The sequence below is a fragment of the Thunnus thynnus genome, chromosome 4 (assembly GCF_963924715.1).
Source record: "Thunnus thynnus chromosome 4, fThuThy2.1, whole genome shotgun sequence".
Taxonomy (NCBI): domain Eukaryota; kingdom Metazoa; phylum Chordata; class Actinopteri; order Scombriformes; family Scombridae; genus Thunnus; species Thunnus thynnus.
Genome location: NC_089520.1, coordinates 34,813,840 through 34,840,956, shown reverse-complemented (window position 1 = coordinate 34,840,956; position 27,117 = coordinate 34,813,840). Strand labels below are relative to the sequence as shown.

Here is a 27,117-nt window from a genome sequence, read left to right as displayed (position 1 = left end):
GTGCACTGCACCATTCAGGGCACAGACACACGCCCAGCCCATCCTCTCCCTCCCCCTCTCTCCGTCTTCCTCTTCTTCCCGTCTCTCTCTCTGACTCCTTCACATTCTCTCTTCTCCTCCATCCAGCAGCATCCTCCGGCTCTCTCCTCCACTGTCAGCAACAATGACCAGCACAGTATCAGGTAAGACGACATGTTACACCACCAGCTCGTCGGTTAGTTGAAATGGTGTGGATGTGTGTGTGTGTGGCAGGGGGAGGGGAGGAGGGTTGCATTGTTTTAAGTAGAATATCTAATATTGCCATGGGTGGAGAGGGTTTCTGTGTATCTGTGTAATTGTCATGGCAACTGGGATTTTCTTCTCTCATTTTGCTGGTGCTTTGATGTAGATATGGAGACCCTCCCACAGTCCCATCCGACATGTAAACGCAGTCAGATTCATCTAGAAAAGCAGGTGATTGATCATTCATGTGCAGTAATATGTGATATCCTTTGATTCAATGGCAGGTTGCCGCTGCAGATCTAAAACACAAAAAACTAAACACACTGACTCACGCTGAGAATGGCAGTGCTGCAGAAATTGTCATTCACTGCCATATGCTGGGGACTTTTTACTGCAGGTAGGGGAGGATAAAATAGACAAGATTAATACTGCAGGGATTATCACAGCTCAGTACTGATATGCTCTGATATTTGGCAAACTACAAAATATTACATGGTAAAAAGTTAAACTCATTGTATATATCTACTGTATGTTCTGTAAGTAGTATAATCATCATTCTAAAGTAAAACATATAATCTTAAATAAACCTGTGTGTCTACATTGTGTTCATCTCATGTGCGAACCCGTTAAACCCTGATGTTTGCTAACGAAGTACCACAAGGCAAACAAAAATGGAGATACATTTTCTCCCTCCGGTACTCCAGAATTACACACAAAATGCTTAGACACCTTACAACAACTTTAACAGGATTTTGCAGTTAAAATATGATTTAGTACATTTCCTTTCAAATCTGAGGCAATTACTGATGTGTAACCAGGTCAAAAGCCTTTTTTTAATAATCACACAAAGCCTTTTCCTCCTATGACGGTGCAAATCAGAGAGTGAATTCACAAAAATGGTTGAATATTATAAATCTTTCTGAATCTCTATCTTCCGAGCATTCTAGTTCTTCATGCATACTTTATTGTATCAGTGAAGAGCTAACTATACAACTAAGAAGAGGATGTCATGTCTGAGTCAAGCACTTTTATACAATGGTTTGATTAATCATATATGCAGCCTACCCCAGTCTGTTGGACTGTACCAGTAGTCAACACAAGTGATTCTACAGCAATACTGTGAGCTAAATGCTAATGGAAACACAGCATTCTGATGTTTAAAACGCACCACACATCTCCTGTCCAGTGAACTATAATTTATTCACCAAACACTTCTGCTATCTTGTTTTCACCACCACCTGGTATGGAGAAGAAGAGTTATGCCACATATTTTTTTTTCTTTTTTGATGGACTCACACTGATCTGCAACTTGCTGTGTGTTTGTTCTCAAAGTTAGAACACGATGATGTTTAGCAGGCATAATTTTTACCTTGATCACCATCTTAGTTTAGCATGTTAGATTTTGATAATTAGCTCTGAACACAAAGTACAACTGAGGCTGATTGGAATGTGGTCATAAACCAAAGAAATCTGTCCAATAGTTGTGAAGATATTTCATTCGAGACCTCAAATATCAACCTCATAATGGTGTGGGAGGAAAAGTCAGACGATCACCAAAGTCAGTGAGATTTATCCTCTTTGGACCACAAGTACAGTGGTGCACTGACCGAGCCCTGCTGCTAGCTTGCATATGTAAAGGACATATATATATATATATATATATGCATTTATTACATTATCTACATATGTTTTTGTTTTTTAGTCTCTTATCTGTATTTCTGCAACAGTATCAATTGACAATTTAGTGAATGGTTGATATCCTGTGGATCAAGTGTCTTTAAAATCTTCCACAAATGTTTTAACAGCAGTCTTTTCAAACTTTTCACTAATGACCATCTTTCAATTTTGATAAATATTTTTTTGCCATTAGATTTCTTAAAATCACATTGAGCATTTTGCTATAGGCCATAATATGGCCTGGAGTGTTACCGTATAGAGTGCTTATGATTTGTTGAAAACCTCTGTGTGCATTATTACATTCAGTTCCCTGTTGTTGATAGCTGAGGTCAGTGAGGATTCATGCCTGGCCAGCAAAGCCAGCAAAAATACAGTTTCCATCCCTTTGTCCACACACCATCCTACATTTGTCATCAGTTTATCTCATGAATGAATCATCCTCTTGATTTCACAACCAGCTGATTTTACACCTGAGTGAGCTGAAATCCTAATCAATGTAGATCTTTGTCTGTCTCTCAGCATTTCTCAAATGTGTTTTTATTTCTCATGAACTGGACTGTGGTTTCATCTCAAAAATTTATGATGGGGAACATATTCCTCAGTTCAGCCAGTGAATCAAAGTGGATCTGAGCCTGAAGACGTTGTGGGCCCTATTTTAACAATCCAAAGCGCACGGTCTGAAGCACATGGTGCAAGTGCATTTAGGGTGTGTCCAAGTCCGCTTTTGCTAGTTTAACAGCAGAAAAAATGGTTGCAGCATCATGCACATGGTTCAGAAGGGTTATCCTTAGTCTCTTAATTAATCATGGGTGTGTTTTGGGCGTAACATGCAATGAACCAATCATAGTGTCATCTCCCATTCCCTTTAAAAGCCAGGTATGCTTGCACCAGGGCTTATAATGGTTCATTTGCCAAGTAGTAAGACGGAACGCTTGTACGTAGCCGACCAATCAGGATGCTCCTACCCATTACGTGTGTCCCACACAGTATATAAGGCAGTATCTCGCTGCTGCTCGCATCCTTCTCACTTCAGTGATGGCGAATCTACTCACTGACCTTTCCTCTCCACGGATGAAGTCGCCACTCCAGCAAGCTGGTTCCTGTTCATCGTGCCCCAGCTTCGTCGCCACCACCGCCGGACATCTCTTCTGCTTCACCTTGGTCGGGACCACACAGAGAGTGGCATGATGCAGCCACCGCCCTACATTTACTGCCAAGGACTTCCTCCGTTTCAACACCAGCAACAGTGGGACCACTTTCAGCTGTGTAACATCTTGCTCTGACAATGTCTCTGCTGTGACAAGATAGATCTCCACATCCAAATGCCTATGACTGTCCCAGCAATTTTGCAGATAGACGGTGACATCATCCTCTTGTCTGTGTCTGCAACATCGCTGACCTTTGGATATCCACCTCCAACTTCAGTTCGCCATGATTTCCCGAAGATTTTGGCCATGGCGGCGGAGCGTGAAGGGCTCACACTGCCCCACACTAGCGAGGCACATAAAGGCTTTTACAACCCGTCTCATCTGGCTCAACCAGCCTTTGTTTCACCTTCTCTCGTGGACATTTGGCAGTGTGTCGAAGTGTCCAGGAAGGAGCTGCTGAAAACGAAGTCACCAGTCACAGGACAGATTTCCTTCCTGAGAGTGCAGACTTTTAATTTTAGAAAATTAAAGTATTACAATAAGTGTTCATGAATAAACTACCTGACGAAGGAGGTCCCCACACTGGGACGACTCTGCTGACTACTGAGCTAAAATGTTTTTCATTGCCTCACTGCAGACAGACCTCTACCTATTTATACACCCATAACACAGAGACAGCACACTGTGTAGCATGCAGGGAAGAACTTTAAAGGTGGTTCTTGCTTTGCACTCTTCATTTATTGCCTATTTTTTATGACCTAACTTTGTCGAAAGGAGTAGAGGACCAACAGGTTATGGAGAGTCCCTTGGGAGCATTTTGGGAGCCAAATAATGTATTTGTATTAATGGAGAGGTGTAGCTGATAAAACCCTATCCAAGAGGGGCCTAGCTAGTTGGCTTTGAGCTAGTTGGCTTTGTAAGTGCATCTCCCAAGCCTACAAGCATGATCCATGATGACTTGGGGATGAGGTGTGCAGGGTGTCTGTTGTATGATTTATGACCCTTGTGAGGTTAGGTCATGGTTACACTCAGTTTCATGTTCATGTAAGCTGGGCTGGGTTGAGCCCCCTACTGCTCTGCTGAAGCGGCTGTGGCAACTAACCTATAGCCGGGTGGGCTCAGTGAGGCAGTCTGATGACATGTTGCGGCAGTGCAAACATTCATCGGGCTCTGCCTACTGTACACATAGAATCCAGTAGAGGGTGGAACCTGTATGAGATAGAACGAAGGTTATGATATTGTAACCCTAATTCTATAATAACAGGCGGAGGCCTCTACCTATGGATACTGCCACTCCTATGGTATCTGCTGAAATGGTTTCTGGATGTGAGTAACGGCGTGACTCTGCTATATATACTATGTGGTACACACGTAATCAGTAGGCGTGTCCCAACTGGCCGGCTACGTACATGCAAATTTCAGTGAGCAATTGTGCGCGTGTGATCGGAGGAGAGTATTACCCATAGAGTCCACCTTTGCTTATAGAGGTAGGGTTACAATATCGTAACATTCATTTCTCACTGTATGCACTGTGGTAGCGCAGCAGATATTTGTAAATGATATAAAAGATTATAATTGCTGCTCAGAATTACTTAGCATGTTTATCACCCCAAAGAATTACCCAACAAAAGTATGAGAAATTCTCTCTTTACAGTTTCAATTTACTGTTTGAGCAAAACTGCTGGTATCCTCAGCAGGTTTAGAAATAAATGCAGTGATCCACAGTGACATCATGTAACCCACATTCTTGCTATGACAGCACTAAACACGACCATATTGCTGGCTTTATTGAAGTTACAGTAGTTTAGAGATGTCTAAATGATCAGTAATCTGCAGTTCTCAGGTGAACCAGGCCCAGCGTTGTTTTCATCAGTATTTAGAGTTCTTCCTTTTGCACCAAACTCTTGAATAATGTATCAAAAGCTGCATGCTCTCAGCCTAGCGAGTGAATCTCCGCCCTGTGCCTTGTCTCGCAGATGTCGCCTTTTGTGTACACACTTTGTGTTCCTCTCTTCTGCACGCACACAGCTCCTTACCCGCTGCTGTTTAGCCTCCACAGACAAAGCATAGCAGAAAGCTAGTTGTGTGGAAGGAGAAAAGAGAAGAGACAGAAATTCACAGCTGACACATCGTTATGCTGGCAGCTCACAGTGTGGAGTCTGAACATAAATAATGAACACATTTGCCTTTCCTCCTCTGAAATGAGATTTGATTGGATCCATAATACTACCTCCTGGTGCACAAGTCAGCCATTTTGAGGACTCTGTAGAGTAACCAAGGTGACTGTGCTAGTATCTCTCCCATGGAGCCTATCTAACAGTTACCTTGCCCTACTTTAGATAGACACTGATGAAATGTTGTACAATGATAGATCCAAACACTCCTGTGAGCTGCCTACCCACAATGTGACTCACTCTGCAGAGGGGGAGTATGAATGTTAACCATTAGCCATACATTCAATAGCTGAGTTTAATATATTCCACCAAAAAGAACAGTAAGAAGAAGGAGATGCATTAATGGATGCATTATGTTTGTTTCTCCAGGGCTGAAAACATGAGCATGAAAACATGAGATCTGTAGCGACACAATAGCCAAGTTTCCATCCAAATGTAACGCCACATTTTCAGAAAATAGTGCCATTACAGAAGAAGAGGGCGCAAATGATGTAATTAAAAGGGAGCCTGTCAAACCTCAAATAATGGAAAACCATCTAGATTCATATTTTCATCCAGTTTTCTAGAATCTAGAAAACTTTCTGTTTGTATTCATTTGAGGAACGTTACAGTCTCCTCATCGCTCCACACAGATCTGATGTTTTTGTCTCTTCAGTGGAAGCTTGAGTGAAGTTTAAGTCTGTTTCCATTTTCTTTTAAATAAAATAAATAAATAAGAATTATTATTATTTTATTAGTGTTACTGTTGTTTGTACTGCTGCTGCTGCTGGTGGTATTCTTATAAGTGAGAAAGTAATTTAACATCATGGTTAACAGTGTCTTTCAGTAACATAGTTGATAGGGACCGTTTTCCCTCTTCACCTTCTTTCTTTGTAGATAAATGAACAAGATGAAGTCTGTTCTTTATGGGTGATTAACTCTGCACTCACATCTTCAGATGAAGATCATTGCTTACCACTGCAGGCCAGCTGCATGGTTCTTGTGCTGGTCTTCTTAGTCTCACGTGTGCACCATGCAAACCTCTCCAAATATGTAATTGGGTACATGAATCCAGTGAGATACCTGCTGCCTATGTCACATGACACTGTGTGAGGGCTGAATTAAATTTAATTTAGCAAGCTAAATCCATGAAATAATTCATGATGAAAATGCAGTGGCTAAATTGATACACAGTATGTAAGTATACTAAGGTTATATCATATTCATATTCAACAAATATGATAAATGTTTAATACTCTTTAGTACTACATTACAGCCTATACCAACTGTGTAATGGAATATTTAATTCCACAAATGGAACATACATATATTGTATCATCTACATGTGTGCATCACATGTGAACGATGACAGTGCATCCAGACAAGATCCAATATCAAAGACGTTTCACCTACTAGGTCTTTTCCTCAAAAGTAAACTTTGCAATATGCAGAACAACAATGAAGTGCAATTAAAACTAGCACCCTCCCTTAAAGCTTCTTATTGTGCCCTGCGTATATACTGATGTATAATATAGATTTATCAGCTTGGGCTCATTAAACCTTATCACTCTTCCCTCCTCTGTTTGCTCATCTTCTTTTAATTAGCAATAAAAAACTAAGTAGCCTATAAGTAGCAGTTCCTCTGACTTCAGCTGGGTTTTAACGGAGCAGATGAGCCATTACTGTATATGGCCTGTACAAAATGATAATATAACACAGTATTTAGTGGTCTTCTATGGCTGCTTCACTTCTTATTCTGTGGGCAGAAATAAATAGGCTGCAGGAGATTTGCATTGTATTATTTGATTTGGAAGCATTTCAGTGAAGAAGAAAGTCTTCCTCTCTTTCATGATGCAGTGAGACTGGGACAGAGAGATTGCATAAGGAAACACGTGGTTTGGTTGCTGAGTGGGACTAATGCGTCCATCCTGATGAGCATCTCAATAATAAATGACCTTGTGGTGAATGCACAGATCCCACTTTTTCTGTCATGTCAGAAAGACCCAGGACATTGAACTAACGTTATATTTTTAGGAGGAAAGACCTTCACAACATCACATCATAACCTGTCTCTTTAGAGACAGCTTTCTAAATCTGTCCTGCAACTACACAACTCAAGGTTCTCTCAACGAAAACATCTCTCAGTGGAAAAACGTCCATCTTAGCGAATGAGTTCAGGTCATATCTTATTCAGCCTGCAGGACTTGGTTGCATAACGAAATACTCATAGAACGTTGTTTCAAACCAACCAAACTTCTTCTGCTATCATAGATATAGAGTATGTAGCACAATATATGTTTGATAGTTAAATTTTTTGTTTAAACCAGTTGTCGTCTGCCTTTTTGAACAGCAGAGGGCGTGTTTCAACATCAAATGTGGTGTAAATAAACCTGGAATCTGGGTCGATGTGTAATATATACTATAATGGATAATGCAGAAAGTGTTCATGGCTCGTTACCTCTAAACATATTGCATACTTCAGCCACACAGATTGCTCTCTGGGAAAATGTTTGGTGCAGAACTATCCTACAACTGTCCTAAAGCCGTTTCATTTTCTTCATTTTCTCATGGAGCTAATTTCCCATTAGAGTGAAATTATACTCATTCTTTACCAGGTATGGAATCATCCACATGGTCTCCAGGGTTGAACCTGCATTGAGAAACACTGAATCATTGTATTTAACTGCAGGTGTTTTGCTTGCGGTAGCCTATTCACTTATACAGCTGCCATAATGTCACCTTGGCAACAACTCCCATTTGGGGCAATGACTGGCTTTTATTTCAGGCTTATCAACAAGCACACACACACACACACACACACACACACAGGAGGAAACCTTCATGTGGGACTGGTTTGTTTTGCAGCCTTGATGCAGAGAGGGAAGGGTCACAAGCATCACTAAAAAAATACTTTACAGTGCATTTCAATGTCCTCATCTAACATCCAGTTTTGGTTTTGGTCTTAAAAACATATTTTCTCAATCAGCTTCTTAGAACAGTTTGGTTATTTCACTTAAAATAAAAATAATAATACATTTAATTTGTAACACACTCTTCATTCATAGTGAGCACTAGTGAAGGCAATAGTGAAACTCAAAGTGCTAAAGCATTAAAAGTATACAACACACAACTTAAAGAAAATAATAAGAGTTAAGATGAAAAAGCCTTTCTAAATAGAAAGGTTTTTAGGCCTTTTTTAAGAGACTAGGGTCTGTCAGATGGTTAAGAAGGCTGTTCCACATGCGTGATGCAGCAGAGCAGAAGGCTCGATCCGCCATGTATACACGATAGATCTCTTTATCTAGCTGTCTCTCTGTGCTCTTCTCTCTAGTTTGAAGTGGGCAGTACTCAAAAAGGTGATGTCTCAGGTTTTAGCAAATCAAAATGTAATGACAGTAGGTGGGTTGATCGGTCACTGTCAATCAAATATCAAACCACACCCACACAGTCCTGATGGAGCAGGTTAGATGAGTTTTTGACTGTTAAACTATTAATAGTAAGACCTAAATATTTTTTTATTTTTTTTTTACTGTGATTGTTCATTACTTAGTCTTATTTATTAGCCTTATTTATACATATGTATTGTGATATGTTTGATGTTATATAGAAATGATTAAGATTTAAAGCCAGGTTTTTAAGGGCTTTAATGATCTATGATCTCTGAGTGATTAATACCACCCACATGTCACCTTAAAGGTGCACTGTGGAGTTTTCATTGTTTCTCACCAAAGCACATTGTGGGTATCCTTGAGGTCTAACAAACATTTTAAATGCATTTCCTTTCTCATAAAACATTTTGTAACATTTTTTGAAGTTTTTAAACCCTGCATTCTTTGCATCCATGTTTGCTTGCTAGCAGTCTTAACACAATAGGGTGTAATGTCAGTTGCCCAAAAACGACATATAGTTACGTTTAAATAACAGTTGCCATCTAGTGGTCATAGTAATTATGACGCAGAGCTGTGGTGCAGATCAGATGATGTATATATAACAAATTTCCTCATTCACAGGTGGTGGGTTGGGTGTATAGCTTAGCCCAAACTTGCAAACAGTGGACTTTGCCACTTTCCCATTTCCAGCTGTGAGTGTCACATTTCCAGCTGCGAGTCAGGACAGTTTTAAACACTTTTTTAAAAGTTATTGTTGCCATGGCGACAAAGGTTTCCTTACTTTAAGGAAGTAACTTTAACCCATACCAAATGTTTCTCTAACCTTAACAAAGTGATAATTTTCCACCCAAACCATGATCTTTCCCTAAACCTAACCAAGTGGTTATTGTGCCTAAACCTAAGCAGACCGTGTTGTCACAAAAACATAATTATTTTTTAACAGTGATTTGTAATGTTTTTGGAAAGACACAGTTAACGTGTTTGGTCGTTTAATTTGGAGGACTTACTGTCTTCTTCCCTGCCTTTTGCTGGCACATTGTTCCTTAGGGTTAGGGTTATATTTGAAGTTAATTACGACACAATTGATATTCAAATTCATAGTCTCTCAAAATACACTGTCAATAATGAAATGTAATATATTCATTATATAGTCTAATTCAATATACCGTACAATATATAGTATATAATAGTTACAGTACAGTACATTGATGTTACTGAACTTTAAATGACGGAAATAAGATGTTTGAAGAGTTAACTGTCTCAGGTTAAACTTGAATAACTCCCCTGTGAACAGCTATGATATAAATGTGAGCACACAACAGATGGTTGGTGGTGTACACAGAAACCTTTCAATGCTGTTCTTCTGTATTTGTAATCAAAGAGTAAACAGGCTGGACCTGATATCATACTTGTGAGCTTTACCTCTTGTGTTATCTTAATTCTGTCAAATGACAGTGAGATATTTTTAAAATGCCACAGCCCTGTTGCTCACATGAACATGTTGTACTTTCTGACAATTAATGCACCAAATTCCTCAAGATGACTGAGCATGCTTTAAGTTATTGTGTTAACTGGGTGTACAGTTGACACCTGCAGAACTTAATTAAACCTTTTGTCTTTGAATATCTTAGATGTATTATCAGTCATAACACACTTGGCCTGTTCTTCTAATCTCAGAATATCTTGACACTGTTTGAATAGACCTGCTGTTGCTTTGTGATACAATAGAAGTATTTGTCTACATATTGTCTTCACACTTCTATTATGTTTACATTCCTTGAATCATTACAATAAATGTCCATACATATAGGTGACAAATGAGAGAAAAAACCAAGTGTCTCAATAAGATGTTGGCCCCTTGTGGGCCTCCAGCAAAAGCTTCAGTGCTCTTTAGCAGCAATGTGAACATTGGGGTATAAATGTGTGTGTGGGCCCCTTTTAACCCTCTATCTGTGCACTGTGCATGTACCCTGTCTTTAAATACCCTTCAAGCAGAGCATACAGCAGCACAAATACACATGGTGGCTTCATTATATTTTTTCTAGAACCCCTAAAACCTGCTTGGCCACTTGTCATGCTCCTTGTCATAGACTTTCCAAGTGTGTGGAACTCCACTGGATGGATGAACAGCATAAATCCTAATATAGATAGTTTTGCAAAATAGACATATACATATAGAGATGGTAGCTTGACATTATACCCCTACATTGACCCATGAGGGCAAGTCATGACACAACAATAAATATTCCAGATGGCAACAAAATGTTTGATTTAAATGGTAAGAAACCACAAATCTTGACATTTGGCAATGCTTTCATAGTAAACAGTTGGGTATACTTCTCTCTCTAGCTCTTAACTGTCAGTCATTGTTGTCAGATTTTCTTTCTTGTTGACAGATATTAAATGTGCCTTGGTGTGTTTGCTTCATATTTGTATTTGTGTGTGCTCAATCAGCTCACTACTATTTATTCCATCTCACTACAAGTTCATAGATCATGTTAGGGCAAACTCTGGGACACTGACTTGGTGCCCTTTTACACTACTTACATCGCCTAGGAGGAGGCACTGGCTTAAAGACTGAAGTCAGGGATCTAAAGTCCCTGTTGGCAGTTATCATCACAGATGTAAATAAAATGCAAAGCAGCCCAACCTGCGTAGCCAGTAACACTGAGTCCAAACAACAGGGGAGCCGCCTCATCCTCACAACTCTCATTATTGACTTTGAAGACTCTGGGTTGCATCCAAATCCATTTGGGAGGATTAGCTACTGCAAAGAGCAAAGTCACTCACTCAGAGGCACATACACACATCCACAGACAGCAGCAAGCACCACACAAATATCCCAGAAGGCTGTGAGGCCAGAAAGTGACTTTGAAGTACATGTTAATAATTCAGAATTTTTCTAAAAATAACAACTTTTCCTGAAATGTACTGTGCTGCACTTTAGTTTCAGTCACGCAATAAAAGCTTCCAGACAACATTATGGACATCAAAACTGATGGTCGCACTACTTTGTACTTGGCACTGTTACTTTGCAAGTGGCCTCAAATGACTTTGAAAAGTAGATGCTATCATCTTGGCTACAGACTAGCCCTCAGCATTATGAAACTTTGTTATGGCTGTGTTTAGACACTGGCAGCACTTGGTTTAGGTTAGGGAAAGATCATGGTCTTGGGTTGATACAAAAAAAGTCTGTAGTGACTTGAAACATGAGCACCGTGTTCATTAAGATTGAACTGAAACCATGATCTTTAACTAACCTTAACCAAGCACTTTGTTGTCTAAAACTAAACACACACAGGACTCAGGATGTGAACCTTGGTCTCCAATGTCAGAGTCCAGCGTGTTGAACGTCCACTTCCATCCAACTTCAGACCAGAATATAAATGTAGCGCTTCATTCATTTGAAAGAACATTGCTTTGTGTTTACAGTTGTCAGTGCAATTTTATTGGAAAAACAATTTAGTAGTACAGTATATAACCATCATTGCTAGAAGACAGAGTTGTTCATGGTATTCAGAAATGACACCTAGATGTTGCAAATGTGAAAAATTTCTGCTTGCACATTTATCTGTCTACAATGACATCAATGTTTTGATGTGATGTTATGAATATGATGTTTAAAGCAATAATGATGGATTTTCTTGGCTGCTCAGGGGCAACAAAATTAGCTTTAAATATAACGTTGACATTTTATCACCTTATAAAGTTGTTTTGGCTAACGTGTTAGCAGTTTTATTTACACATCCAGGTGACATAGAGCAACATTAGCATTCATTTGGAGTCGTGCCTCTGGCCATCCAAGTCTACTATGCTGGGCAGGTAGTGGACAGTGGATTTATCAGAGCTTTTTTGGAGGATTTAGATGTTGATGAGAGCAGTGAGACTGTGAGGCTGTAAAACCACAACAACTTAAAGATGCTAAAAAGCTCTGTAGAGCTGAGGAGAACTGCAGGGTTGGATGCAAATTTTCTGTGGATTACAGAAGGCCGTTTGCAAGTGCAGCCTGACATGTACTTATTAACTATTGTACTTATTAACTGATTTTATGTTGACACCTCTGGAATGCAGCTTCAGTGTCTTGTAAGGTGAGGGTAGGGAACAGGTTCAGCCATGAGATCGTTAGGATGACACATTGACGCTTTAAGAGGCAACTGATGGTGAAGATAAACAAGTACAATAAAAGAGTAGAGATTGGATTCAAGGTTCAAACCCAGGACTGTGTGGTTAACTTAGTACATACTGTACTGTAAATTTGAATTCATCACTACTTGTGGGTGAAGTACACATTTCATGTGGTGAAATAGTATGAATCTGCAGCATCTCCATTAATGAGGAGGAGACACTCTTCATTCACTTTTGGATGTGATCTGATAATGATTCACTATCAAAAACATTTGTTTTAGTCCAAATAAATGTGTATTTTATCATCTATTGCAGGAGTATGTGCCAGGATATGAGATAAGGTGGTAGCCTTGGATGGGTAACGAACCTCATTATTTTGAATTAGAGTTCACCCTGACTCAGAGATGCTCACATTTCTCCCCTCACAGGTGGCGTGATCTAAGCTACCCTATAAGAAATGACTGTTATACTGTATGTGTTTTGGTGTGACTATATCTATGTATACATTGTACCAAGGCTTCTCCGATAACAGATACCAGTGTTGTAATAAACCTCATATATTCAAGTAAGAATCAATTGGACGCTGTGGAGTTTTTTCATCTTTGTTAGACAGTTTGAAGCCACTATATGTAGGATTGAAAGTGTCAGACTTTGATGCCCTACAATGATAGCGTCATGATTATTATATTATTATATATTATTATAAAATACATACTTCTGCTTTATTTTGCTCTCAAGCTTGTATATCTGACAAGTGCTTCCCATTTTTAAAGCCTACTCTTCCACTCAGACTGCACTGCATGCTCTGTCAATGGAGAAGTACTGTATTTACCGAAGTACTGCACTGGTTTGGTTTACCAAGTGTCAAGGCTGAATTATTGACAAGGCACAATGGGCAACTGTGACCAAAGTACAAAGTGGTTTGGCAATGTACATGACTAAGTCAATTGCAATAATAACGCCCTGAAGGCAGTGATTACACTCTTATGGCCTTGTCTTGCAAAGGGACCATGTATCAAAATATAGCAGCTTACACACACAGAGAGAGGAAGGAGTTACGGTGTAGTTTTCCACTGTGTTATTTTTTCTTTCCCTTCCAATGTTTAGAAAACAAGGAAACTGAAGTACGTGAAAAGAGCAGTAAGCACAAGACCCAAACCCGCTACAATCCTGACAAGACAGACCTGTTACTCTGGTTCCATTACATTGCTGAGGTCATGCTGACATGTGATAAGAGTCTTTTCCTCATCATTTAGAATGGTGTCTTACATTTTTGGATCAGGTATTGCAAGTTGAGAGTTGTCTTTAGGCACTTGCTACTTTTTGCACCATTTGGTTAGGTGCTCAACTGCATTTTGTTGTAGTGGTAATTATTTTGTGTAATTAGCCCAAGAAAGGTTTTTGTTTTTTGGTATTCCATGTTGTTATGGCATCTCCCCAAGTCTCATTAGACAGACTGCAATAACTAATAACTAAAGGGTTTATTGACAATGGCAGCAAAGAAAAATATGGAGTTGGGAATAACTTCAGGGTGGGCAAGTCCAACATGACAAATGGAACAAATCAAACTAAAGGGGTTAAAAAAAAGGAGTTATAACATATAGAATATAACACAATTAAAGAAACCAAATTAAAATAAGTATTACTTAAATAAACAAACAGTACAAAGCAAGATCAATAAGTGGCAGCACTACAAGCTCCAAATACATATTTCCATCAGAATGGAAAAGTGAAGATCAGACAGATGAAAGCATAAACCATGCCAAGCATAGCTCATTGGGAGGAGAGGGAGACGCAGATTTGGCACCATCACCTATGGGTGCCCTGAAGACCAATCACTTCCTTTTGATTGCCACCTATTTGCTTACATTCCTACTCGCACGTGTCCATGTACACGTGTACATGGGTACACACACACACACGCATGCACACACACACACACACACATATTTGGAACAGAACAGAGAACAACCAGCCAGAATGTTTCCTGCAGTTTTTTGATAAAGTCTTAGCTGCAGCCAATTTAACAGAAACTGCCTGAACCCATACATTTATTTCACAATTGCAAACAAATTTGCTACACATATCAGCTCCAAACAATCCTGCAAATCTTCATTACATTTCACTATAGACTCAGAAATATTCTCAGTTTAAATGGCATTAGCTTGAACTCTTGCATAATTCTTCTTTGTACAAGCCCTAATGTTCCTAGACAGGATGGGTGTATTCTCCAAAAATTCTCCACCATTAGCCAAAAAACACAATTTGAGTACGTTCTACCTTGTTGCTTGTTGTTTTCTTTACCAAAAAATAGTGACCGCTGCTCTTCTCTATTTAGCTTATTTAGCATTGATGATGGCTCACATTATGAAGTCTGCTTTTTATGCCCATTTGCACTTTTTGAGCATTTCACACTTTAATATTATATGTAATCTAATATTTTTGATAAAATGTATGTCTTATAAAAACATTCTCTTGTCTTGTTGTTTTTATGACATTTATTGTCAACAAAAACAAGCCCGTTTTTTGTCATTTCTAAAAAGGTAACCATTTTTGTCGTTTTGGAGTCATGTGAGTTTCTACTTCAATAGAATGAGCATTGTTCAGATAGGATCAAGGACACAAGTGCAACATGTTATCTGGGAGGAGAGAAACTATAACATATTTTCAGGTTCCTCCACAGAGCTGATAAGCAGAGTCTGTGGAGGAACCTGTAGGGAAATCTGACTAAATGTGACACAGCCAGAGGCACTGACACACTACATACTCAGTCATGACATACTGTGACAAAACTTTTCCATAAAGCATGTAAGAATTTCTGATTCTGGTCAACAGTTTAACCACAACACTAAACAAGTGTGCAAGGTGTAATAAACTAATTGCAACAGTACTTCTGCTTTGTGCTAATGTTGAATATGACAGTGGATGTCTCTTTTTTCCTGTATTAAGTGGCCATGATTATGCATGGTGATACATTCCAGTAATATGGAGACATAAATGTGTGCAACCACTCATATTCCTCATATTTGTTGCATACATATTGTGTTATTTTAATCATTTTTCTGTGTAATTACAGTACTATTATTAGCAAAACCAGATTCCCCACAGAGGTTATTTGAGTTGTAACCTGGCCTATAAATCACGATTTCAGGTGTTTCTTGCCGATGTAACAATTTTTCTTTTGTCTCTCTACAACAGCCTACACAGACAAGATCAAGGAGATGTCCATGCTGTCTCTGCTCTGCTCCTGCTTCCACACACAGCCACATCCCAACAGCCTCTATCAGTATGGAGGTCAGTATGTCTGCCTGCCTGCCATTCAGACTGTGTCTCATGTCCCATGTGTTGATCCTCTCAGTTTGAGGCCTTATACTGCATGGCACGGACAGGGCAAGAATAGAAATATAATTTGACCGAATGTCCCTTCTGCCCTTCTTAATTTCCTTGTGTCCTTTTCCTTAATATTCAGTTTATAAACTTTCATACGCTCTGCTGGAAATAATTCACTTTGCTGCTTTATCTTTGTATCTTTGTCTATCTTCTCTGTTATGAATTGTTGTGAAAAATCCGTTTCAGGAAGCATAAACACCTTTTTCAGGACCTAAACAATTTCTGATTTGCATCACAGATCAACTACTGACTATAATTTACATTGCTGAAAGGCATAAACAGCAAACATCACACTTGTATTTTGCTCATCTGGGACAGAATTTTATTTATAAGCTTTTCTTAAAAATGTTAAATGTCAAGTAATGCAGTTTTATAAAAGGACTATTATTAAAAAGGTTAAATCACCACCAAGGCAACAGACAAACCATCCACCAAATATTACTATGTTTGTTCAGAGGACACACTATAGGATAGTTTTTATAGGAAGTTTTTTGAATGAGTCTGCAGACAGCTGCTTATTGAAACTAGCTAATGCTAACATACAGAACACTGTAAGAAAGGCATGACCTGTAAATTAGGCCATGTCTACACCGATCAGCCAAAATATTAAAAATACTGACAGGTGAAGTGAATAACATTGATTATCTCATTCGCACCTGTCAAGGGGTGGGGTATATTAAGCAGCAAGTGAACAGTCAGTTCTTGAAGTTGATGTGTTGAAAGCAGGAAAAGGATTATCGTTACAATTTACCTAAGTATCTGAGCAACTTTGACAGGGGCCAAATTTTGATGACTAGATGACTGGGTCAGAGCATCTCCAAGAGGTCTTGTGGGGTCTTCCCAGTATGCAGTGGTCAGTATCTACCAAAAGTGGTGCAAGGAAGGACGACCGGTGAACCAGCGACAGGATCATGTGGGAAATGAAGGTTAGCCCATCTGGTCTGATCCCTCAGAAGAGCTATTGTAGCACAAATTGCTGAAAGAGTTAATGCTGGCTATGATAGACAGGTGGAACAATGGATCACATTGTCCTTTACATCATGTGGATGGCTGGGTGCGTTTGCATCGTTTACCTGGGGAAAAGATGGCACCAGGATGCACTATGGGAAGAAGTTATGGTTATTTAATGTTATGGCTGATCAGTGTATAAATTGCAGTGAGTGAGTAAGACTATTCAATCCTACAGCTGGAATAAAGTATTCTGTGGGTTTTTCTGCACTCTTACAATCAGTTTTACAATACTATGAATATTCATATATAATATTTATCCACTGTCTCAGATTGTGGATCATCTGTAGATCAGATTGTCAATTATTTTTGACAGTATGACTGGATTTAGATGATGCAGTTGTTTGAGAGTTGAGAAATATCTGTATGAACTCTAAATTCTCAAACAACTGCATCATCTAAATCCAGTCAGATTTCAAAAAAATAATTGTGAACTTGAGACTTGTGTGTATATAGTGTATGTGTTTTGTTAGCATTTATAGATATAGGGAGAGAAAAAAGAAAAACATCATATATACAAATGCTCACACAAGGTTAATGAATGAGTAAGAGACCACACACAAAAAGAGCCTTTGTTGTCCTTGAACTTGTCTTTGCTCTTGTTCTGCACATTGTACAGAGTGTGTGGTCTATGTGGCTGTGTCACACTCTTATCAATTAGATACATATCTCACAAATTGTCAGTCTTTGTGTGACATAGTTTTACACCCTTTACCCCATCAACACAGCTCTGGATGTCTGGAGCACACGCTTATAGTAAGAGCTTTATTATCAAAAGCTCTTGCAGCTCTTTCCTTGTGACAAATTCTGTAAATTCTTTAAGGTTTTTTTTTTTGGAGGGCCATTTTTATGCCTTTATTTAATGGTTGAAAGTAGAGATGACAGGAAATGAGTGGAGAAAGAGTTGGGGAATGACAGCAAAGGCTGCAGCCTAGGCCAACTGATGGAAATATTATTAGTATTAGATGAGTAGGTATGATCATATGTATGTATATATTTGGCGGTAGGGCCTTGAGGGAAACAATATGATAGTCATATGGACATCATGGTTATCATGTGGAAGAGTGAGCTCAGTAAAGCTTTGTCTAGGTCTGTTAGAAGGAATCTATAAACAACCAAAGGGCCTCCCAAGGCCGTCAATATACCAGTGACTTTCCTTTGTTTCTTCAGAATTCTCCACGGAGACTCTGCAGACTCTCTGTGTCTGTAACATATGTTCTGTTTGAATTGAAGAGACGCTTGACTTCAACAAACCTCAGCCTATTGATAATTCTATCTATCACCAACAGGGCTCCTAAGAGTACTGTCTTTTTGGACACAATTATGAGACACAGTCATGAGCTGTATCCTTGTGATATGTGAGAAAGAAAACAGCAAGAAAAAAGAAAGAATGAATGAATGCACGAACTTGCACTTTATAGGCAGCTCGCTAACTTGTACTTTACCATTGGTGTGAACTGGCTTCTGGCTGTGTCAGACCTGGAGGTGAAGGGCTTCAACAAGCGAGCATCGGGCCAGGCCTTTGAGCTGATCCTGAAGGATCCCGATCAGTTCAGGGACAAACCCCAGACTCAGCCCCTGCCCTCACCCCCGAAGAAGGAGGTGTCCCTGGAAGAGCTCCAGAAGAGGCTGGAGGCCGCTGAGGAGAGGAGGAAGGTAAGCAGACCCTGTAGGTCATCGCATCATGGTCTCATGTTGGAGTATCACTGACCACTGATTGTAACTTTCTGTATATTGTTTTCCTACCCTACTGATTTAACTAAATGAAACTCTTAATTTTATATTCACACATTACACACAACTTATCACTTCTAAGAAGAAGCAATCAAAATCAGTCAGATTTCATTTTCTTTATTGCTAAGTCCCATGTGATGATCAAGTTGGAAACTGAAAAGTTGGTAAACTGAAGAATATCTCTTTAATAAACTCAAGCATACAGGCAGAGTAAAACAGAACAAAACTGAACAAGACAGAACAAACAGAACAGAAGATCCAACAAGACTGAACTGAAAACCAGGACTTAAATACAAATAATACTGATGAGGAGATGAGATGCAAGTGGAACAGGAAAGGAGTTGATTGGGTGAGGCAGACACAGGGAGTTAATGAGGACGATGCAGGGCAGGCGTTGAGGGAAAGCAGAACAGAGACACTGAACACATAATGAAGTTACCAAGTGTTCTGTACTACATGAATAGTTCGACATTTTAGGAATTATGCTTGTTGAGTATTAGGTGACACTGTAGCTTAGCTAAGGTCTTATTCAGACCAAATCAGGTGGTACGGTACACCGCCGCAGGGTTGAGCGGAGGTGTGTGGGGGCGTGGGCCTGTTCTGCTCTGGAGTGTAACTGCTGTGAAACAACCAGAAAATAAGATTTTAATGATCTGATTCACCAGCTTTCTTGCTACCAGCGTTCCCTCTCTTCATTCACTCTCTAGCTCACCCTACCACAGCTGTTCTCTCTCTCGCTCACTGATGCTCTCAGCTCTCTCCCTGTTTCTCTCGTCTTTTTTAAAATGAGTCGGGAAGTTATCAGCAAAATCTAACTTTATTTTTAACGTAATCAAATGAAGAGAAATGACCTCCCCTCCTCCTCGTTTGTACTTTGTACTTTGTACTCCCTCATGGCAGAGTTTTACAGCTCTGATCAGTCTGATTGCTGACTATGATTGGCCACTGCAGCGTGTCATCAGGTTGCAGGCTGCGGCGCCACTGTGGCCAAAACCCCCACTCGCCGTCTGATTTGGTCTGGATATGGCATGAAGACTGGGCCAAGAAGTTGTCAGGGAACATAAACCCCATAAAACTTATCTCTTTTACACATTTTTGTACAGATTAAACAAACAAATTATATACGTTAATTAGTGAGCTTTAGATATGTTGGTAGGAATGTTTTTTGACTTGGGACAGAGCCAGGCGAGTTATTTCCCCTTTTTCAGTCTTTATGCTAAGCTAGGCTAAGCACTTCCAGAGTCCAGCTCTATATGTGAAGTATTTTCCCAAATTCTCCGTTACTCCTTTAACTGTCAATGTTCAGTCACTTTGTCCTGCATTTGGAACCAAATAAAAATATTTACCAGATGTTGAACTATTCCTTTAAATTAACTGGCTAGTCTGTTGTACTGCAGTGCTGTAGAAAACACTGGATACAGTCGGTGAGTCTAAACATCTTCAACAGAGTTCACACACATGTGTTTTGCTTGCAGCAGCCTTCAGAACATAACATGCAGTCGTGTAACCTTGACAATGTCTGTCCCAGCCAAAACATCACTAATACCAAACTTCACAACTTCTTCTCCGAGCATTTCTAATTCCTTTGGTTGTTTTGGATACGTATGTTATATGACCCTTTATATTACCCTTTGTGATATTTCGACACTCAGATTGTACAATTACACAGGATGAAACTTGAGTCTTCCCAAACGATGTGTTAGGAAATAGCTTAAATAATGACTTGCCTTTCTCAATCCACAATAAGCCAGTTGTAAAGCAGCCCTGCACTTGTAGTACAGCCCTGCAGGTATGAAAGCACAAGTTGTGGCAGGCAATGACGCTAAACAGCTTTGCTGAACATACAGTAGTTGGATGAGTTACTGGACAATGATGTATAGTTCCACACACTGTAAAGACGTTTAAATGAGTGCCAGCAAAACTGCCACCTCCCCACCTCAAAGCACAAGGTAACCTCAAGATATATTTATGAAACAACTCAAAGCCTGCTGTAAAGAAATGAACGCTGAGGTACTTTGTGTATTTAGCTTTCCACAGAAATATCTGCCAAGATTGAGCGTCAACATAAAGCAAGATTGGAGACTTTCCAGCAGCCAGTACAACAAGAAATAAGCAAAAGACAGTTTAAACGCAACACAGCCTAGCTTACAACACCGGCACAAGGAAGTATTATGTAGAAATGATCTTGAAAATGAAAGGTGGGACACAAGTATTAGATGACAGTTATACAACAGAGAAACAAAGATCTAAATAAATAATAAAATCTATGATATTGTATTGTACTTATTAAAACCTCACCAAGTGAATAACAAATTGAAATGAACAAATTGTGCTGTTGTGCAAGCAGCACAACTAAAACCTGTTTGTTTGGGGTTTTTTTCGAAGTGACTTTCGAAATGTTTAAGTCATCAAGTCAGCCCCTGCATATATATCATGGCTATATATTTATGCTGTGCAGCAGCAAATATCTTACAGATGATACATTTAAAACTGTGAGAATATGGGATGATTATCACGCCATGTTTTGAAACTGAAAAAAAAGCTTTGAAAGGTTGAAACTCGGTGTTTGAAAGCCTAAAATCTAAAAAAGCAAAGGGCGAATCTTTATTTTGAAACACACAACAAGACCACAGACTGACTTACTTAAATGACTGCGCATCAGTCATTGGTGGAGCAGTCACTCCCACCTAACCCTGTAAATACCACTGCAACTGCCCCACCCGTTAGGAGACTAGGCAGGTCCTGAGTCTATTCAATCCAATGGGAAGTGTACATGAGGACAGATTATTACTGATTCTTTCTTCCCATACACACCGTAGTAAATACTGGACCCATTTTTCACAAGCCACATATCTTCTGAAAATGGCATTGAAATGGCGTTTTTCAGAAAATGAACTTTGTTCGAGACCTGTTTCTGTCTCAGCAACACACTCTCTCTATCAGGGCAACCTTCATTTAATTCACATGAAAAATAAAACTGAATGCCACAGTAATCCATGCAACTCTGTGTTTGTGTGGTTTGTGTGTTTTGTTTATCATTTTGTTGTCATGAACTTCTGTTTTACCCATTTCTCTTCAGGTGCTAATGCAACGTTAGATTAGCAGTGTATCTGCCTGCTTTAATCCCATCTCATATAATCAATATAATGAAATTTAAAGATTTAAAGATTAAACACATCAAGGTCGATTATGCTGTGAATGTGCTTGTTTTAAATAACTAAACTCCACCATGGCTGTGGTTGTAGCCTGGGTGCTTGCAGGTTGAGTTAGTTGGGCTGAAAAGGTGAAGCTAGCCCGTTAGCATGAGTCATGTCTAGATGGGATTAGGGGATGGGGGGGGAAGCGACTGTGCCCACGTAAAACACAGGATTGGTGCAGCTTGTAATACGTCATCTTTTTTCATACAGCATTGTCATGGAAAAACTCTTAAGATGGGCCTATGAAACTTCAGGTATCCCACAACATATTTGTTCCAAAAATCAAGATGGTTCAGCATTATATTTGTAAAGAGGAAGATGTAGAAATTAAAATTCGTTGGAGACAGGGTGAGACATGTCATCTGGGGGTCAGTTGGGCAGGATGGCTCCTGGACAGGAGAACTGAAAACAGACATCATGTTATCTATAAGTCTGTATTTGATAGATTAAGAAAAGAACCGTAACACCCACTTAAGGTGTATAAAACCCTGTTATAAGCGCTCCATTAGGAGCCCTGTATGTTGCATTGTGAAACGCGCCTTCTTGTACAAGAAAATAAATTCTGTTAAATTTTGATACTTCGGCTCCGGTCTCTATTGTTTTAAAAGTTATCACAGAAATTCATTTAACAGAGTTCAATGCAATAAGATTTACTGTGTATCAAATGCAATAAAAGTTAACCGAGGCTTTGTCCATGGAGCAATAACCTGAATGTAAGTCAAAAAGCACTGTCATATACTCTATTTAGCTCTTCCTATTGTGGAGCCTATCTTATGTGATTTTTTAGGGCTCCTCCTCATTTTATAAAATCCCAGAATTTCCCACCATTATTTTCAAGACTTCCTTTTAAGGCTCCTCCCTAAATGACATCATTAATGACCTTGACCTGTTGACAATTATCCAAATATGATTCTTTTTTTGAAACAATGATGTCTAAAACGTCCCTAAAACTAAAAATAAAAAGAGGGCTTGTGGCCTTTAATAATCAAATGTCATGAGCATTAATCTTTCCATTAATGCTTAATGATTAATTAATTAATGATTTAATGATATTACATTACATACATTAATGATTAACTACCCTGTATACTGTCCCTGAGATGATAGTCATGACTATTTATACAAGAAAATTATTCCACCACAGCATATTTGACTGTATGACTGTTTGTTTTCAGACCATCTGTTACATATGCGCACCAGTTTTCAAATCACCATTTACAAGGTTTTAAACCTGGAAAATAAACTAATACACCAGGAGAACAGTGACAAATTTGAAACTCTGAAAATGTGTTGGAGAAACCACTAAAAATAGTGTTGCAGTTGTGAAGAAGGAAAACTCAAATACAAAATGTTTGCAGAGATTTGATTTTTTTTTCAGCCTACAAAACATTATGCAAGCCTTCAAAACTTAGTTTCAATCTTGCAAAACCTTTTTTAATTAGATTTCAAGCTTTCAAATACTGAGTTTCAGTTTTGAAACATTGTGTGATATTCATCTCATATGAGAAAACTCAGCTAGTCTTGAGAAAAAAAATGGATGTTCATTCTTTTGTTTCTGTTTGATGAACTTGGTTTTTGGTTTTCATGAATCCCTGCCAACCTCCAACTGCCATCATCATGCTGACTCCACCCTCTTTGTCTGCTGTGCCCCATATGTCCTCCCCCCATCCTGCTGTAGTCCCAGGAGGCTCTGGTGCTGAAGCAGCTGGCAGAGAGGAGGGAGCATGAGCAGGAGGTTCTCTACAAGGTGCGTGAGGAGAACAACAACTTTAGCAAGAAGACGGAGGAGAAGCTCATCCAAAAGATGGAGGTCATCAAGGAGAACCGGGAGGCCCACCTCAATGCACTCAAACAGCGGCTGCGTGAGAAAGCAAGTCTTTGCATTATGTCATAATTTGTGAATTAATATTATTATTTTATCAATGCAAGGAGAGAACCATACTCTTTTGCAGCACTGTCCTGATTCAGTAAGTCACACAACCAACACAAACCAACACAAGCTTATATAACTTGTAAAATGGTGAAAATCTTACTCAAAACTTCAAATGTGGGTATAAAAAATATGTGACAGCAATATTTCCCCCCAAAATTAGAATGTTGTGACACCAGCACAAATTGGACACAATCCCCTTTTTAACATATAAATGATTATATATATAAAGTACATATAAAGTATTCACACTAATAATATATGGGAATATTATTTCAGTTGTGATGGTATGGCTGACTATTTTGGTTACATTCAGATCAAGGAGTGTACCTCAATGGCTAAACTTGGGCAACTAAAACTGCATAGGTTAAAGTTTGAATCCTTAAAGGAAAAGTTGGGCATTTTGAGATAAATGCTTATTTACTTTCTTGCTGAGCATTAGATGAGAAAATACCACTCACATGTCTGTATGCTAAATATGAAGCTACAGTGCTGTCAGCAGCTAGCTAACTTTTAACTTAACTAAATAAAGTTTAACTTAACTAGTACAGTGCCCATTCAAAACGTGCACGTTCGGAATGGGCCGAGAACCGCATATGTATGTATCAACTAACAAACATATCAATTTAAACGAGAAGGAATTAATAAATTAAATGGTTTTAATCCAGACAGAAACTTCACCAGTGAGACTAAACTGAGGTTGAACCACAGGAGCAACCACATATATATATATATATATATATATATATATATATATATATATATATATATATATATATATATATATCAATTGATAAAAGATCAATTAAAACAATAAAGAATTAATAAATTAAATGGTTTTAAATCCAGAGGTTTTAGTGATTTGATCATTGCCATCTTGGATTTGAATGTCACTATGTTTGATTTTTGGAGCCAAAAGTGACCATATTTGGACGAAAGGGTGGAGCTGACCATAGCGCTAGCTGCTAGCTTGGTTAGCACAGTGCATTTACAATCATGGTTAACGGTGATAATTCTAATGCTAATGCTAATTTCCGCTAGAGAAAAACAGGCCTAAAACCATTAAAATAAAATTTACTCTACACTATTTTCCTCTGCATTCCGTGAAATGTGCACATGACACAGCATTTGTTTTCCCAGTCACTTGCAGTACATGCATATATGTATGAATCCCTTGAGTCACATGTTGAATCCAGCACAGAAAAGGCTGCCTCCATCAGTAAAAGTAAAAACTATTATATAGAGAGGCAATTGCTTAATGTAACAGAATGAGTTGGCTATTGATTAAAATGCCTGCCATAATGAGCAACAAAAAGGGGTATGATATAATGAAAACCTTAAGGAATGAATGTAACTTTTAGGATTTTATGTAAAATCCAACGATACAGTACAAATTTACTGTCTGCTTACACTGAAATTCATTTTGTGTCCTTAGGCTTTGACACACAGATTAAACATACATTCACACATCTAACACCTCAAACAGTCATAACAATAACATATCACATCATATCCTCTAGATTCTGATCTCTATTAGCAAAAAAATGTTGAATAAGACAGTAAGAGTTAGATAAGACAGTTTTAGCAGAGGTTAGTGTAATGTTTTAGTCAACCAAATCCCCCCACACATGATCCTTTACTATGAAGAAGTATTTGATGTCAAAATGAGGTTACTTCCAGTTTCTGTTACACTAACTTGGACCCCGATTTCTTTCACTTTTCATGAAATGCAACAGACATTTTATTTTGAGACATTGCACTCATATCACAAAATTTCAGGAAGGCACGGTACACCGCCCTTTACTCTGGGCTTTGCAGCTGTAGCCAAGTCTTCCTCTGTTATCTACTTCTCTTGAACTTCAAACTTCAGCTAAACAGTAGTTGTTGAGGGAGGGAACTATAATCATCAGTGGCACCGACTATATTTGTCAGGCGATGGAGGGATTCACACTGACAATCTCCATGACTGCTCAGCTAGTTTTTTTTTCTTTTTCGGTTTCAAATGACAGTGCATGAAGTGTCATTTCATTCGAATGTAAAATATTTGCAACGTCCTTTTTTCAAAATCCCCAATTTTCACTCATTTCCAAATTAATTCTTTTATTCAAAAGTTCTTTTTCTTCATTCACTTTTTAGAGGGACACCATGATGATACGTTGTGATGGTAGTGAATGATCGGTCGTTCACACTGACTTTCTATGCAGACAACTAAACCAACAGTCAATTGCTTTGGCAGCACATAAAATGGGGCCAAAATGGACTTGATAAATTAAAAATCAGATTTGAATAAAAAGACATTTAAAATGACAGAACATCATATGAATTGGAAATATAGTTTTAAATGCATTTAAATATACAAATATATAAGTCAATGGCAATTTTTTTTTTAAACTTGCCATAAATGTAAGTTGCCATAGATGTCATTGTTACCAGACACAGGACCAAAAGACTAAAAACTAAACTGTGGTGGCCACAGAGAAGCAGAACAGCAACAGCAACAACAACAACAACAACAACAACAACAGACACATGTCTAGCAGCAACAAACAGCAACAGCTGCAGAAGGACAGAAGAAGGATGCCAACACATCAGCATGATCTATGCAGTTTCCTGCGCATGAGAAAGCACGGAGAACTATATGGAGTGTATTGGCTGAAAAACCTGTTGAAAAGAGCATCAAGGTTTCCTGTTTTCGTCTTGAATGTCTCTCAGGTTAAACAGTCTGTGTTTCTTAGGAAATACATGATGTGCTTCTAAGTTTCATGTTCCACAGAAGCCCCACCTCCCATCATTAAGTCTTTGAGTGTATCTAACAGTTTATTACTTTTGTACAGGAAATCCACGCTGCTGAGGTACGCAGGAACAAGGAGCTCAAGGCTGACCTCTCTGGCTGAGGATGTTTTCTACACTTAGGCAGCGGATGCTACTTTTGAAAATCTTGTGTGTCAAAGTTCTCCTGTTGTTCTGTATTCACCAATATCACCAGTGCACTTTTCAGGACTCAAACTAGTAGTTAATCAGCACCAAATAATGCTACTCATCTGTTTCATTTTTGGTAAATCACACACATTTGGAACTGCAGGTACATATTCTGATAGCAGAGGCAAGTACAGCTGAAATAAAGTCCAATTCTGAGCCAAACAA

The 27,117-nt window shown here is 38.8% G+C and overlaps 1 protein-coding gene across 1 annotated transcript; it reads left to right on the top strand.

The window, feature by feature from the left end:
* Positions 1 to 27,117, top strand: stmn3 (stathmin-like 3). Its single transcript, XM_067588472.1, has 5 exons — positions 1 to 182; positions 15,913 to 16,008; positions 18,590 to 18,768; positions 23,722 to 23,913; positions 26,808 to 27,117. The coding sequence occupies exons 1-5, from the start codon at positions 164 to 166 to the stop codon at positions 26,865 to 26,867; spliced, it is 546 nt and encodes a 181-aa protein (XP_067444573.1). The 5' UTR covers positions 1 to 163; the 3' UTR covers positions 26,868 to 27,117.